At 40.1% G+C, this 16,952-nt stretch overlaps 2 protein-coding genes across 15 annotated transcripts in view; both read left to right on the top strand.

The window, feature by feature from the left end:
* The window catches only part of NCOA7 (nuclear receptor coactivator 7), an 85,955-nt gene extending 82,263 nt beyond the window's left edge, over nt 1-3,692 (top strand). For 6 of the 14 annotated variants that reach the window (XM_080615180.1, XM_080615173.1, XM_080615184.1 and 3 more), the window contains 2 exons: nt 428-501; nt 1,366-3,691. In XM_080615180.1, coding sequence (XP_080471306.1) covers nt 428-501; nt 1,366-1,501 — 210 coding nt within the window. In that variant the 3' untranslated portion in view covers nt 1,502-3,691. Of the gene's footprint in view, nt 1-427; nt 502-1,365 lie in introns of all 14 variants that reach the window. The other 8 variants (XM_080615183.1, XM_080615182.1, XM_080615176.1 and 5 more) reach the window with 4 other exon arrangements.
* Nucleotides 3,693-5,511: 1,819 nt separating this feature from the next.
* On the top strand, nt 5,512-15,506 carry HINT3 (histidine triad nucleotide binding protein 3). Its single transcript, XM_080616122.1, has 5 exons — nt 5,512-5,680; nt 6,398-6,515; nt 7,494-7,563; nt 8,340-8,466; nt 10,961-15,506. Exons 1-5 carry the CDS (start codon nt 5,525-5,527, stop codon nt 11,006-11,008), a joined length of 519 nt encoding a protein of 172 aa, XP_080472248.1. The 5' UTR covers nt 5,512-5,524; the 3' UTR covers nt 11,009-15,506.
* The last annotated feature ends 1,446 nt before the right edge of the window (nt 15,507-16,952 follow it).

Below are 16,952 nucleotides of genomic sequence, written 5' to 3'. Positions count from 1 at the left end.
CAAGAGATCAGAGTGCTGCTGAAATACCTGTTAATTTTTCAAAAATTAAGAGATTATTGAATGGCTTATGCATTTTTCAATATTGAACACATTGTTCCTTTTTAACAGAATACATGTTGATTTAGAGATGCAAGCAGAATTTCAAAAAAGATTAGGGTGCCTTGTTCATAGTTTTAAATATGTATGGCAAGGGGGGTTGGAACTAGATGATCTTAAGGTCCCTTCCAACCCTAACTATTCTATAATTCTATGATTGTTCCTTTACTTTCTACCTGCTACCTCTTCCTCCTCCTTAAAGTACAAATAAAATAAAATATGACTACACCAAAAAAATACATGTTGAGAGTCAGTCCACAAGAGTTTTAGAGTACAAGAACCCTCACACTCCAAACATACATTTATTCCCCTTTTCTCTCCCCCGCCTTAGGTATTCAAATGGAGTGGAGAGAACACCTACTTCATCAATGGAGATACCAGCTCTCTGGAGCTTGGAGGTGGAGGGTGAGTGAATGTTTTTCCAATTCTGCACCTAACTTTTTTAATGAGAATAGAGACAATGGTAGTTGCAAGAAAAACTGATCAGTAAAATGGTTGAACTTACTTTTAGTACACTGTTTAGAGCAGATATCTCACCAGTCTGATTTCTGTTACAAAACCAAAGGAATTTCCATTGCTTAAAGAAAGTGACTGATGTTAGTGAGTAGGGTTTGTTGTGTTTTGGGGTTTTGTTAGAAAAAAACCCGCATGTTTTAGTAAGATATATGTCTCATTGCTGAAGAGGTTTGCCACTGGAAGATAATCTTTAATAGCAGTTTTGCCATCAGCATTTAAGGTTTCTTACGTGTTCCTTATTAAGTTGTTGTTATTCTGTTGATACACAAAGCGAGGATACAGACAGTGCTTAATGATGTCCTGAGTTTCAAAGGTCAGTGGGTATGAAACGAAGGGTTGACTGCAGCTTCACCACAGGACATCTAGGCATGGTTTGCATCGGGAGTGTATAAACACCCCTCCTCCTTCTCCTAAAGTAGATGGGGCTGAAGATCTGGGGAAGGGACCCTTGTGTCCACATCCCAGTCTTGGCCATAGCCAGAACTGGTGGATTTGAACAGCTGAATGGGACAAGGGGCTGTAGGCACACACCCAGTCCTGCCCTCTGCTCTGCTTGTTGGTGCAAACAAGTGAGGGGGCTGCTCCCTGAGCTTCTTGGCAAGTGTTTTGCTAAGATTCAGGTCTTCACATTCGGTCCAAGAGCTCTTCAGAATTACCTAGATTTCTCCGTATCGCTTCTCTGGTGGTTTCTGCAGTTTCTGGTATTTTTACTATCATATATAACCCCAAAATTACTGTGTATTTCCTTTTTAGTGGCCGGTTTGGCTTATGGTTAGATGCAGATTTGTATCATGGGCGAAGCAACTCCTGCAGCACCTTCAATAATGACATCTTATCCAAGAAAGAAGATTTCATAATACAAGACATCGAAGTATGGACATTTGAGTGAAATATTGACTGCCTTAAGGACTGGATCCGTTAGGCACTTAAAAGCTAACTAGAAGGTGCAGGCTGCCTCACAACGTTACACGCTTTTTCCTCAAGTTTGTACCAGAGCATGACTACGCAAAAAAACCCCAACCAACCCAAGAACAAACAGAGCTGGTTTGAGAGGCAGTAAGAGGCAGAACAATAAGACATCATTCTGAAGTGTTTTTTACTTCCTCCTCCAATACTTCTCCATCGAAGATATGATGCTTATGAAAACATTCATGGTGTATAAGTTGAAAACTTTTTCTGTAACTGTGAAGAAGATCCTGTGGGAAAACTATAACTATCTAGTACATTCCATGTGTATTTATGGTCAGTGTACAAATGCTAACCAAAAATAAAAGGTTACTTTACCAAAATCTACAGCATACTGTTTGCCATGGAAAAGAATCAAATAGGTGTACACAGCACTTAAGGGAACATGTTTTTAAAGCCTTTTTATTTATTGTTATTGTATAGCAGATTTTTTTTTTTTTTTTTTTTGGTGAATGTATTAGCTATGAGTTTTTTCTTTTAATGTTCCAAATCTCCATTTGATAAATACTATCCAGGTAGGTTTCTTATGCATTGGCATTTATTCTGAATCAATTTATTTGATTTCTGAAGTTGATTTTTATATTTTTATTTTGTAAATGAGATTGCATTTTCATTTTACCCTAATCAGAGGGTTTGCTTTCTGGCAGAAACACTTGAGTGCATAATTCTGTTCCTTTTTTTTTTCCTGAGATGAGAGAGAAAGGGCTTCCTAGTAACTCGGCTGCCACATTCATGTTAATAGATGATTATTTTGGCAATTTATGGAGACACTGGGCAGACTGCCACCTGGTGTAGACCGTATCAGCTCTGTTGCAGTCAGCAGGATTGGGACAGCATGCTCTGGGCATCTGCCCTAGTATTATTTGACTGTTTATGAAGAACATTTTGAAGAGGATTGTTTCTTTATATCACCACCAAATGATTCAAAATAAGCTACCCACTGTGCTTTTATGAGCATTTATCTGCAAATTGAAGAATTCATTAAGGAGAAAATACAACTGAGATTTAGAGAGGAATGCTGTTTTCCTAACAGGCCAGGACATGTCAGGGTAATACTTGTTTTCTTAGTAATTTTATATATGATTTCTTTCCCAAAAAAGACTTAAAGCAACAGGCTGGTTTAAGGTTTGTCAGGCAACTGAATACTGTTCTTTGCTTTTCATGAACTAATCTGATACTTCTCCCTCTTCCCCCCCAACACTGAAGAGAAAAGACTCCCATGTTAGAAAATGAAAATTTTGGTTAATAGGGAGAGTGTGACAGAGGACTGGCTATCTTCACTGTTTGCTAAGGAATTCTGCTTTCCCATTAAGAGGTGGCTCTGCTTACACAATCCAGGCCTGACCAGCATTAGGATGCTGTCCTGCCTTAGGCTCAAACGTGTCACTATCCTGAGAAAAACAGGTTTTAGAAATGGTAGTGTGCTTCCACGCATTAAAGCAGTACAGTCTAATTTTGGAGTATTATTAACTGACTAATACAGCTCAGTTTAAGTTACTGCTCTTCCCTTTTTGAAGAGATTAAAAAAAAACCCAGCAAGTGGTTTTCTTTCAAAAGCGTTACTAAATCGTAATCCTGCACAGAAATTTCAAAGTCTAAAAGCCAATGCTATCTTACAGTCAGCCTGTAGCACGCTGCACGTGAGCTTTTCACACTTCCTTCTGCGTGGTCTACTACAGCCATAAATAAAGTTTTTATTGGTAACGCTGTAAAATAGTTTGGAAGTCACTTACAGCGTAATGCTTTGAAGATACCAGGAATACCTAATACTGTTTGCTCTTTTAAATGGTGGCAGACCACTTAATAGTTAAAAAAAAACCCAACCCAACCTGACCAAGTTCAGCATTTTACATACATTTCACTAGTGCTGCCTACAACTTACTCCATTATATTATCCTTGTCAGAGCATATCTATATATTCCAGTGTTGTTCAATTAAAATTCTGTGACCCTTGAAACTATGAATATTGAATATATGTAATGCAGTGCTATCACAATATTTTCAATAAAGGAATTTATGCATTCAGAAAGTCGTTACAGTTTTTTTTACTCAAAAAGTTTAGTAAATGTTAAAGATGAAAGGATACAGCTTAAATTCCAAGTTATGCTGACAAATACCTGTGCCTCCCCTTGAAAAGAGAATTCCAGAAACACAGGTAAAAGAGATGGGAGGTTTTGGGTTTTTTTGTTTGGGTTTTTCACGTGTGGTATAACATCTCCTAAAAGAGAGCTGTGGTTTGGGTTTACTCAAAGACAGGCTGTTACAAAGTAGTTCTTGTTTCTCTTATCTGTAGTGAATTTCCTGTGTTGCCTCATCTTTTTTGACCAACATTTCCCAGAAGTCAAAAGTCCATGTACATAATTTTTGTATGCACCTTTTTTATGTTGCTTAAGTGTCTGTGTATTTTTATTTCTGCCCAAGCTCAACAAAGGCATACATATCTTAGAACTACTTTGTTCTTGGGTTTTATTGGTTTTATGATATACAGAGGTGGCATTAAGAAAAAACAAACTACAGTTACACGTGAAATGGAACAAGTGTGCTGTCTGTGAACCTGGCTTTGAAGTGGCAGTAAGAATTTTCTTAAAGTAGGAGGAAAATTATGATCATTAGAAAAACCACTGATTTTTTTTTCTCTCTGAGGGAGAGCAAAAGCTTGTTCTTGCAATATGAAGCACATGTACTTCAGTGGTACTTGGATAAAGTTTTTTGACTCAGGGCAGTGATAAAATGCTCATTCACAATAAGGCTTTTAAGTACCCAGACTATCACGGCTGTTTGATTTGGTGCTGGTAACAGTGCAGGTTTTGCACTGGGCGTTTTGTACAACACTGGCTTTGGAGCAGAATAAAACGTAGTTACTTTCAGAATGATCCTTGTGTGTTTCTCTTGCCTGTTCATAGCAGAGAAAATGAGCAGGTTAGCTCATTGCAGAGGGATTGCCTCATGCTCTGCAGGTCAGTCAATACTGGCAAATGAGCTGCTTCAGGTAGAATAGCTAACCATGTTCTATTCATACAAGCACAGCTTGTGCTCTGGAAGAAATGTGGTTTTGAAAAATCTCATTCCCAATTTTGCAACTCATTACCTTTTTAAATACTGTGGCCTATTGTATGTGGGATAACTACTTTGTGCCACTCGAGCTCTGTGATGAACATAAACTTTGAAATTCCATGGTGAGGGATGCTGCAGCTCTACAACTCTGGTCTAATGAGCAGTGCAAGTGATTTAAAACATAAAGTATTAAGAAAACATATTTTGAAACTGAAGGCTAGCTACCACTTAGAAACACTCTGTTAGCCTCAGAAGTAGCTGGTGTGGTGAGGCACTGGAACAGGTTGCCGGAGAAGCTGCGGCTGCTACGTCCCTGGCAGTGTTCAAGGCTAGATGTGGCTTGGAGCAATCTGGTCTAGTGGAAGGTGTCCCTGCCCAAGGCAGGGGGTTGGAACTAGGTGATCTTTAGGGTCCCTTCCAACCCAGACCAGTCTGTGATTCTGTGATGTGAATGCATTCACTTATTCCCAGTTTCTACCATTTTTATTGAAAACTGAGGGTGAGCAGACTTCATGTGCTTGTACTGGTGCTTCGGAGGTGTAACTCAGTGTGTGCCTGGCTGTGGCAATCCAAGGGAACTCTTGTTTTACCTGCTCAGGAGAGGCTGCTCTGCGGAGGTGAGTCTGAGCACTGGCGGCTCCTGGTTCAGCTGTGGAAGGCTTCACTAAGGTAACAGGGGCATATACTGGGGTTCGCTTACCGGGTGGCTGTAAACAAGCCGGGAGGAGGTGGAGAGGGCGCTCTCCCGCTGCTCGAGCGCGCCCCCCGGCGGTGCAGGAGGCGGGCAGGGCTCTGACGCAGCAGCCCGACGCCCCGCCTTTAGCCCTCTGCCAGTGCGTGAGAACACCGCCCCGCCTCCGCCGCCAGGGGTCGCATCTGTGGGGCGGTGGCAATGGCGGGCGGGGAGGGCGTTGGGGCTGCTGCTGCTGCTGCCGCCGCTGCTGCTGAGGGGAGCGAAGCCGGGAAGGGCGGCAACTACGACGGCAAGTGCGTGTTCTGCAGGATCGCCCGCCGCGAGGAGCCGGGCACGGCGCTGCTCTCCTCCGAGGTGGGTCACAGGCGTCCGGCGGGCGGAGCTCCGGGAGCCACCGCCCCCGTCCTCTGCCATGGGTGCCGGTCCCCCGCTGGCAGCTGTGGGGCTCTTGTTGGCCTGTGCGGGGGGCGGTTGTTCGTTGCCGGTTCTTACCTGAGAGCCGAGGGCTGGCTGCCGCCATGTTGGTGCGGGGACAGCCCCCGCGTCGATCGCAGTGCTGCTCGGCACCGCGGCCCACGGGGAGGGTGGTGCTCCGAGGAGCGGGCAAGGGCTGAGGGAGCAGTTTGAGAACGGGAGGTCGAATCCTGGGGTTGGATTTTGAGGCGGCGGCCGCCTGGTACCTGCCCTCCCTCCCTTTCACCCTCTCGGCCCGCGCCGCCAGGTCGGGAAGGGCCTGGCTTCGGAAGGTTTGGAGGGTCTGGGGTAGTGCTGAGGGATCTCGGCTGTTCTGTGGAGATCGGAGTGAAATGTCGGTCAGAAGGAAAACACTTTGCCATCCTTAAAGGTCGGCACAACAGCTAGAAACCTGACACGGAGGTATCCTGGCTGCAGGTCAGCTGAGGACACAAATTCCCCTTACAGGTTTTTCTGGAGGCTGGCTCCAAAAATGTGAAGGTTTTTACTAGCTACTTCAAATATTAAGTATAGTATTGATGTGGGGAATGTGGATTTTGCTGTCTACTCTTTGCTGATACCCTCGTCCTAATCAATTTGTTTGCATCTTTTTTTTAGTATGAAGACCTTACTTGCTTTAGAGATTGCAGACCTGGAGCTCCCCACCACTATCTGGTGGTGCCGGTGGAACACATGGGAAACTGCAAAACACTGGAGAAAGAACACATACCTTTAGGTAAGAGTGCAAGTGTCTGTTCAAAGGAAAATAATTTCACACAGCCTTAAGTAGTGTGTTGTCACGTAAATTATGCCTCTGAGCATCATTTGGTTGAGGATGTAAACACGGAAATAGATGGTACGAGTCAGTGCAGGCAGAGACTTGCCCTTGCTGGGAGCTTCATGTACTATTCTAGAGTAGCATATTTTTTGTGCCATGTTTTTTTCTTGTTTCACAAGAAATGCCTATCTAAGTTTGTTGAGTAACAGGAAAAACTACAGCCCATATGTGCACGAAGAGATTCCACCTCAGGGAAACCTACAGGTGGTGCAAGAAAAAAAGAGTTACAGTTGCGTGTTGCAAATCTTGCATTACTGTATTTTCCTTTTAACCATAGGGTAGCTTTCTCCAGAAAAGAACTTACATGTGCATTTGGCTTCAAGACAATTCCTTAGACTTGCCTTAATGTTGCTTCTTTTCTCAGTGATACAGTGATGAAATGTTGGACTAGTAATAAATAGTACTGACAGTTTTGTTTTAGTTTAAATTCATGTACCATCTCTGAAACTTCCCAACTTACGCCAGGCTGCCCAGGATCAAAGTCCTGTAGCTGTGTAGAGATATAACACTGGAATTAGTGTAAATATCATAATTCTGACCAATCAATATTTGTTATTTTTTTTCATGAGGGTGTGGTGATAGCATGGCTTTGGACAAAGTTCTTAGGATAATATCACACTTAAGAGCATCAGTAGTGTGGGAATTGGTTACAGTGGCAATTTTCATGTCAATCATTGCACATTGCACAACACCGTCTTGGCAGTCTTTGATTGTGAGTAGCTGCCATATTTGTATCTTGAAAAAAACATCCATGATCTTAGTGTAATCAGTTTGGTGAAGTTAATATTGTGAAGAGTAGCATTTTAAAAAATCATTTGACATATGATGTGTAAAATACTACTTAAACATTAATTGCAATTTATTTGTGTTTAATAGTGAAGAGAATGATGGAAGTTGGAAAAGCTGTCCTTCAGAGAAATAATTTTAGTGACTTGAATGATGTAAGGTATGTAATGGAAGCCTTCTGTGTTTATTGAGTATGGCTTTTTTACTTTTCAGAATGTTATTTTAGAGGTGGTAGCAACAAGTACAGTTGATTTATTGAAGAAATCTGGTCTGCATTCACTTATTGCATGGATTCTCAAGTAGAATATGTTGGTATTCAATTTTTTTTTTTTTTCTGATTAATTTCCAGCTCAGATTAGGTTCCAACTCAGATCCTTTCCTGACCACATCTTGGGATAGGGTGGGCACTTCAAACAACTTACCTAAAAGGCTGCTCTTTAAGTACAAGCTGAAAATATGCTCTAAGTCCTAGATTCCATAAGAGAAGTAAACTTTGTCCTGTTCAAGCAGGGCACTTTGTTGTGTTTCAGTCGTATCTGCATTCATTTGATTTCAGTGCTGCACCCTTTAGTTTAAACTGAATAGTATAGGGGGCTGGGCCTTCATGATTAAAATAGGTAGAAACTACATTAATCTAGTGACACTTGGCTTTCCAGCTGAAAACTAGATATAATACATTTAAGATACATTTTATTTTTAAACCCTCCTTTCATCAAAATGTGTCTTAAATACAGAGATTTGAAGGAGGAGGTCAGTGGGCTCTTGAAAAGGTTCCCTAAGAGCATAATGAAAGGTATATTATTGTTTCTACCATTATGTACAAGGAAAGTGCCATGAGTTGTTAATCTAGTTGCTCATGTTAAAAAACTTGCAATGTTCCACTTCTTCCTGAATTAACATTACCAGTATTTCTTTACTTGTTTTCCTTTTCTGAAGAATGGGTTTTCACTGGCCTCCATTCTGCTCAATCTCGCACTTGCATCTTCACGTCCTGGCCCCAGCCAGCCAGCTAGGATTCTTATCCAGACTCTTTTACAGAATCAATTCCTACTGGTTTATCACGGTAAGTGTAATGCAGGTGAGCTTTTCGATAGGTTTTCAATTGCAAGCTGAAAATACAATGTCTTTCTAACATTTTAACTACATCCAGAGTTACTTAGAAGTTTTTTGCATTACTGTAATTGTTATGTATATTTTGCAGTAACTATTTGAAAAAATCTAATGGTAAAACCCTTAGTGTTTATGCTTGTTAAGGGGAATGGAGTGCCTGTACCATTAGCAGCAAGCAGTACAGTAGTTCTGGATCTGATATATAGCTGAGGTTAATGTGATGTGCTTCTGAGAACATTTTGTAAATATTTGCTCTTTAATTTAAAAGGATATGTACAAATGTGATGGACTGTTGTGCATACACCCTGGTTCATCCAATTTAGGTGAAAACATCCACCTAACGATTGCTTTTATCAGGTCACATAGGTTTTGTCCTGTTGACACCTTTAGATTAAACCAAGTGCCTGCTTTACAAAAGCATGGTTTGTAGTGATTTTTGTCAGTACAGAAAAGCAATAGGACTGAACTGGCACTAACTACATCACTTTGAAAATATCTCTCTCAAGGACTAAAGCCTACTTTCACTGCTTTGATACAGCAAAGAACTTGTCCTTGCGGTGTAGCTACAGCATCACTGTGTATTGTAAAATTCAGTTTTACTTGTTTTTGAAATGTGTTCTGCTTTCCCTTTAGTCAAAGCATAAAGGTGTAGTTACTGAACAGATCCAGCTCTTAAAAACATAAAGCATTATGCAGCCATGGGAACTCTCTGGAGTGTCACTCATCCTCACTCAGCACTGTGAATTGTCTGGCATTGTGAACTTCGACACTTCAGGATAGGTTTTCCAGAACAGTCAGATGCTTTATGCCAAATAAGATTTATAGTTTATTTGTCCTTGCACAGCAAGGTAGAAAATGCAGCTTTTGAGGATACCTGGAGAATCGGCGTTGCTTTCTGTCCTCACATTTCATTCTCTCAGGGAGCAGTTACAGTAGCTTCCCTTTTTAAGAGATGTAACTTGCAAAATTCTGTTGCAAGTAGGGTAATGCTTTTGCTTCTTGCCATGGAAGGTCTGATCTAGTGATGCGGTGGAGAACTAGGTGGCCAGGGCTATTGGAACTACATGATCTTAAGGTCCCTTCCAATCCAAACCATTCTATGATTCTTGGGCATGGAAGGTCATTGCACAGCCCCAAAACAAAGATGCTGAAAAAGGTCATCTGAAGAATATAGATAGCCTCTTAATGAGAAAAAACTTGGCTTCTTCACAGTGGTACCTTGCTGGAGATCTCACCTAGCATGAAAAAAGCAGACGTCTCTGCTGTACTGTGGAGCATCACACAGATGTTTGCCATCAAATAAGTATAGCTGTGTAGTTTTATTGCTTACTATCTTGGATTAGATCAGTACCAAGTTTGGTTATCCAATATGGATATACAACAGGTATTTTTCCCTGTTCTCAAGTTGGAAAACGTTCTTAAGTTGTTTTGGGGTTTGTTTTCTGGTTGGTTTTGTTTGTTTTTTTAAATTACAGTGGCTTGAATGTGATACTTCACAATGCAAAACAAGATCCAGATAACTTTGTTTTCAGTTGCTCCATGCTTTGTCTAGCTTTATTTGCAAATAAAATGCAAGAGCTACTTAAATTAAACAGAGTCCTGTTAAATTGTTCTTACCCTAAGTAACGGATTTTGTTTTTACTCTGTGTATCTAAAACATGCCAAACTTAAGCTTTTAACATGGTTCCTTTGGAGATCTTAAAAAAATCTCAAGCACAAGTTAAAATTAAAAGATTAATTCGGTAGGACTGGCAAAAAAAAAGAGGCTGACAGTGAATTGATTTGTTTCAGAAGTGCCCATGTTAAGTTTCCATGTGCCCTGTTTGGCCTGCTAGAACTACACTGGCAGGCCAGTATTGTCTTTCTGCGCCAAGCCTTTCTGAGGGCTCTGTGGGCTGTTGCTGTTAAATATACAAGATACAGCTGTGCCAGTTATGTGTTACATGCATAAATAACTACATGGTGAGAAAAGTATGTGTGAGCATAGTTACATAACCAGAGAATGGATGTGTATCTCGTGACATGAACCACATATGTGAATGCACTCCATCCCTCGGCAACATATGTGGCTAGTGTACAGCTTGTTGGGTGATGAGAGGCCACAACACCCTGTCTCCCAAAGAATTCCAGTTCTCAGAGCTTGGTTGTTCTGAGCGCTGCTGTCTTCTGAGGTCTTTAAAACCACACAGCTTTATACGTTAGTTATTTGCTTAAGCATCCTCTGACTTTTGAAGGTTCTGTTTTCTCTTCTGTTGGCCTAATGGGAGTTTGATGGAAACTGAAAAAGAGTCTGCTGTTTAAAGCAGTCATTGTATTCTGCTTGTTTTATGCTTTGTCTGCAAAAATGAAAAGTAAATGCTCTGTCAGTGTCACTATTTTTAAACTTGAATTTTCAGTAAACTGAAGGTCCACGGTGTAGTTAATGGATTGCTTTCTCTGTTTCATAGGCTGAACAACTGATTGAGCGACTGCAAACTGAAAATGCTACCAGCTGAAAGCACTCTTTGCCTTGTGTCGCTAGCCAGTTTGTTCTTCGGCTTTGGCCTCTGCTTTGAGGTTGCACAGTTTGATGTTGCCCATAATAAACCAGGATAAAAAAAAAGAGCTTTAGTTCCTTATGAGGAAATACACAAAGAATGTGTAGCTGCCAACCTAAGTTTCCCATTTGGATACTTAGTTTATGTACTTCTCTGACAATAAGGCGATATATTTTAATTATAATTTTATATTTGTGTATATGCATACATACATAATACATACACACACAGAGGCACACATGCAGAGAACGTTCCCCAGTAAAAGGCAAGTATAGCAACAGAATGTATTGCAACTAAGGCACAAGTTAACTACTAACAGCATGTACATGATAACAAAGGGAATATTTGTTGCAGAATCAAGCTTTTATTTTGAAGCGTCGTTGTTCCAGGATTGCAGTTAACATTCAAGTTTCCATCTGTATTTGTATAATATGCTAGTTATGCCTAGTGATTAGCAAGTACATGCTGAAAGAACAGTACTAATTTTCTGATGCTAAACCACTTTAATATATTACCTGTCTTGCATGACAGTGGCAATGTTAGTACAATAGGTGCCCAAGATGCCATAACGCTGTATAACATAGAACATAGTTTAAGTGTCTGTGTAAGTGGTTGTATGTTGAACTTAAAGGTTGTTTCCCTCTTACTTACACAATATTTGAAATTGTTTGCAAAAAATGTGAAGAGTTCAAGAGGAGTTGATTTAATATACTGTTCTTCTGTGTGATAATAGAAAAAATAATCCAAATTTTTAGATGGTTCTGATATTGTTCCTATTGGAAGTTCCTTGGAGATTACTCATGCCTTGGCTAAGTTTGCATTCTAAATGAAGTCCTAAGAGAAATGTGTCTTGAGTGGAGTGAGTATGTGGGAGGCTTGCAAACAGCAATGTGATTTGAATTTGGGATAGCAGGGACTGAGCCCAAAATTAGAACAAGTTGGGTTGCTTAAGGAATCTGCTGAACATTTTGCCTTTGCTGTATGACTCTAATGAGTAACACTAGTGCCCTGCTTTTCAATACCATATTAAGGCAGACTGGAAAGTCAGACCTCCAGAATACATGGGGTGGATTTTCCTTCACAGAGCGTATCTCTCAGTGCCCAGTTAGTCAAGTGCCCTTGGCTGATGCATTTAGATGCAGTTGAGGTGTTGGTGGTCTGTTGCACCTGCAAGCTTCCCTGAACGGTATCTGCTCAGTGTTTTTCACTGATCCAGCTACCTGTTGCCTTAGTTGTACAATGTATTGTCATATTCTTATGGTGAACTATATGTAATACTTGAGAAAGTTCATATCCTTCTGAATATCAACATTTCCTACTCGGAAGAGTTTACACCTGTTTTCTGTAAGAACTTCTTCCTAATGTCTTGTTATTCTTGCTGGTGGGCACTCATAAAACCCTTTAGGGTTTAAATTTGTAACATCAGGTAGGAAGTGTGAATTAAAGCCACTGAACTTTGACTACTTCTGTGCAAGAGATGAGAAGGTTTGAGCTGGCTCCTAGCTTTGTGAAACATCTGAACATTAAGATCTTTCAAGAGTTATGTGTATGTGCTCTGATCTGTAATTGATTTATGTGACTGTACTTAACTGTGACTTGATATTTAAAGTACCAACATGAACATGTCAAAAAGGATTAATAAACAAAATACATGCTAATCTTGAAATGATCTTCCAGTGCAGTGGAAGACTTGACTGTGGGATTGGCCCGGGATAGCCCTTTGCTTACTCTTCACACCCAGTGTGTCTCCCAGAATAGGAAAAGCAGAAGTGAAAAAACTCATGGGTTGAGATAAAGACAGTTTAATAAGTGAAGGAAAGAAGAATGAAAAAAACAAGCTATATGATGCAAAGGTAATCCCTCATGACCTCCCACAATCAGGTCAGTAGCAATGGCTGCCTCCATCCCGAAAAAGGCCTCTCTCTTGTATGGTATGGAATATCCCTGCTGGTCAGTTTGTGTCAGGTGTGAAGGCTTTTTGCCCACTGGAGGGGCAGAGTGGGAAAAACAGAAGGCCTTGACACTGTGAGCACTGCTCAGTAATAACCACGCTGGTGTGTTAAGCAACACTGTTTCTGTCACCAACCCAAAATATAGTGCCTTACAGGCTGCTCTGAAGAAAACTATTTCCATCCCAGACAGACCCAGTATGTTCTCAAATGTGCACACAAGCACAAAGGTCAACTTCTATGTCTGCATTTGAGAAGAGTCCCAGTAATGACAGTAAGACTGAAAAAGTACAAATCGGGATACAATCTAGCTTCCAAACTTTTACTGATGAGCAAGATAGGGAATTCAGCTTGCCTCTGACAGCAGCAGACAGTCCTCAAATCGGCTCAAACAACAAAGCATTAAACAGAGACACATCAATTAACTGAGATGGATATTCAGTATCTCATCAGTGTTTTTCAGCATAGAACTCTGTTTCATTTTCTTTCTATACTGACAACCATTCTTGCACTCAGCAGGTAATTTGTTTAATTAGGCAAAGAAATACTTTATGAAAAGCCTAAAGCTTTGAATATCACTCAGAATTCCTGGCTAGCCCCTGGAAGAGGTGGTGGGCAGACCCCATTAACTCACTCTCTTCTACAGCACCATTATTAACATCATTTTAAAACTTCCAAAATCATCTGTAGCACGAAGAGTAATAAAACTCTCTTGGAGAGTGAACTTGGCAGCTCTTACTCTTCAGGAGCCTGGAGAAGCAAAGTGAAGTTGTTTAGCCACTGCTGCTGGCTCTGTTGTTCTTTGATCCAGTATTAGCTGTCCTGAGAAAAGCTGCTTTTTGACTACAAGTTTAGGAAAGACAAAGGTTTATTTGTGCTTTTTTGTTCAATTGTTTTGCATAAATTCCCAACCTAATTCAAACCCAGAGAATAAAGCTTTTACACTGAAGTGCTAACTGCCCCTCTGAAAGGACAAAACGGATACACAACACTGTTAAATGCAGAATAAGAAACAAGTTTGTGTTTTGACTAAGGACAGCATTTACCATGTGATTAAACTGGTAACTAGTCCTCAAGGTAATCTTAAGTCATCTTAAGTGTGAGTGGTAAACAAAAGCATAAAAATGGGAGCAAACCAGTGAAAACTGCCTTTTAAATCTGACAAACTTGGAAACATAAAAATTCATTTGCTGTCATTGCAGTCTGATGTGCAACATTTATTGAAGTGCTGAAAGTGCCTTCAGTGCTTGACAAAATACAGATAATCCCCATACAGTGTACAGTCTAAACCAGCTGCAGAATTCACAGGCTTCAAGTGGCAGAAGAGGAAAAGACCACTGAGGGAGCTTGCCACAAAGAAATTTAGGAGAGATTTGAAGAGCTGAAAGTTAGTCGGTAGAGCAAGAATACCTTTTAGAAGGTCAGAGTTTACTTACTACTCCAGATAAGCTGTAATACTGGAAAACTTCTAATACTAGAAATAATTTACTAAATTCTGTTCCACTTACTCTAATGGGAGCCCATTAACAAAAAAAGTTGCCAGTTGAAAAGTCTGAATTCCTATTTCATCTGTAGATGCTTGTCTGATCTCCATATCACAGATGAGGAAGAAGAATTGTGTTAAACTTGTGAACTGGTAGCTAAATTGAATCATGTGCATTCGATATGATGCATTTGTGACTAAAGCCATCAGGAGTAGTTTCTTATTCTGGAGTGTACTAGTGGGCAAGCTGACCAATTGTATTATCTACCTTCTAGACTTCTTTTGAAATATTGGCTATTGCTGGAAGCAGGAGATTAGACTTGTCAACCTGCACACTGCCCCAATCTGCCAGCTTGGTGTTCATAAGCATTGCATGGGCACACAGAAAGATCTCAGTCACTCTATAGAGAATATTCATCTAAAGCTGGCAGGAAATGTGGCCCTATAATTCTTAAAAAAAAACCCCATTCCTCTATAAATAATGTTTTTTTATAACAAGCCTTGGTTTTATTCAAAATACCATGATAGGGCAAGCTTTTTTTAGTCGCTTATGAAGTGGGTAAGACCACTTCATTAGAGCTTACTCTGCTTGTTTGTTTTGATCAGAGATGTGCTTAAAGCTCTAGCTCTACTCAAGTGATATTTAAACCAATCAGCAGCAGGAGAGTGCAGCAGAGGCCATGTAAAAATCGAACGCTAACTACTTACATGGCGCTGGAAGCCTAGATTCCTGACATTTAACCATTTGAGCCAGCCTTAATTAAGAACTAGTGAGTATACATGAGCTGGACTTCCATCTTATGGTGCTCAGGCTACACACTGCCTGCCTCAAGTGTGTGTTTTTAAATGTATCATTTGTACAGTGTCTAGTAATGTATTGTTTTTCCTGCTACTGCCATCCTGTTAGTGAGCTGGTGTCATCTGAACCACCTGATACTGCTTCCTGAAACCTATGAGCTAATGCTATGGCAGAACTGACTGGATTCCAAAACTGTTAGTATTAAACGACCTGCATTCCATAGTTGTATTGTAAAAAGTTTGATTCATTTTGAAATAAAAATATATGTATAGGCCTTATCTAATGGGAGCCGAAATCCACTGAGGTGCACTCGTGTCATTTGGGCAAGAAATGCTGTTCCAGCAACAATGCATTTTAAATGTGTTAAGTTCACAAATTCTATGCCTCGTTTTCAGCTGCAAGACAAAGATTTGTTCAGGAAGGAGTGGATTGGAAAACTAAGGGAACACACGCCACTAATGCCTAGTGCAGTACATATTCCCCAGTTTCCAACATGGTAAAATTATGTGGTGTTTCAGACCCATCCTTTGTTTCCCCATGCATGCTCTACCTGCATCTGATTCCCCTGTCCACTTATTTCAGCACATTAATTTCTTCCTTTTTTTCTACTTTCATTGTCTTTTCACTAGGAGAAGGAGGCAGAGGGATAATAAAATCTGTATTTGCTTAGTCAAAAGGCTTATTTTGATACAAATCCCCATTGGATGAAAATGTCAATACAAAAAAAACCACTCTTCTAGGTTTTTTGCAAGAAAATTATTCTTTTGTATAAATAGCATCAAATCTACCATTTTTATCAAGTTCATAATTTATATTAAATTTCAATATCCTTTTGAGGCAAGAGAATATCTTACTGTAAAGATCCATCAAGTAGTGTAGTTAACACCACATAAAAGCTTTTATTTACCCTGGTAAAAATATGTATTTTATATATATGTTTTATATTTGTATTTCTAATGATACAGTTTTCTTGGTGTGAACTATTGTATATACAGCTCCTGATTATTTTTAATAGCATTATTACAACTATCGTACATAACCAATCTTTTGGTTTTGTTTTTAGCATAGAAAAAGTTCCCCCAAAAGAGCCCTGAATGAATCATTATCAGTCACCTTTCAGTCTCAGCTTTAACTAGCTGATAATTTTTTCTCCCGGTTTGTAAAACTCACAACTGTGCTCTGAAAGCACAGCTCCACCACAGGTAAGTAAGGTATGAGACTGCACCACTAAACTTCTATTTATGCATTTGGCACTACAGGGTCTCTACTCTCCTTCTGTTGCAAACAACAGTGCTAGATTTTTGGGTTTTCCTCATAAACACACAAGTGCCCTACTATACTATAAACAACAGTTTCTGTTGTCTTTCACATCACATGTTTTTTGTGGCACTCTACCTTCAACGAAGAGGTATAGCTGAATCCACCAAAAAAGGCTGCAGAACTTTCTGATTTTCTACAGTCTGGCAAAGCATTAGAAGAATGGAATAGGTAAAAAAGGTGTGAGATACAGAGGAAAAAGGAGACACGGAAGGTTTGGAGAAGATATGATGATAAAAACAGACTATTAAATACCAGGAGCAGTGCATGTCTCCAAAACACATGCAAGACGCAACTCATTTAGGAACCATCAAATACCCTTGCTGTGATATTTCTAAAAATTTGGGAATTTTC

Source organism: Psittacula echo (assembly GCF_963264785.1).
Source record: "Psittacula echo genome assembly, chromosome: 4".
Taxonomy (NCBI): Eukaryota; Metazoa; Chordata; class Aves; order Psittaciformes; family Psittacidae; genus Psittacula; species Psittacula echo.
Note: the sequence above shows the minus strand (reverse complement) of the source record. Positions and strands in the feature narration are given on the sequence as shown.

Bases quoted from the DNA above. Each gene is read 5' to 3' on its own strand.
- HINT3 (XM_080616122.1), top strand. From the start codon at position 5,525: ATGGCGGGCGGGGAGGGCGTTGGGGCTGCTGCTGCTGCTGCCGCCGCT. The intron at 6,516-7,493 runs GTAAGAGTGCAA...TGTGTTTAATAG, and splicing joins GAAAGAACACATACCTTTAG to TGAAGAGAATGATGGAAGTT. The intron at 7,564-8,339 runs GTATGTAATGGA...CCTTTTCTGAAG, and splicing joins AGTGACTTGAATGATGTAAG to AATGGGTTTTCACTGGCCTC.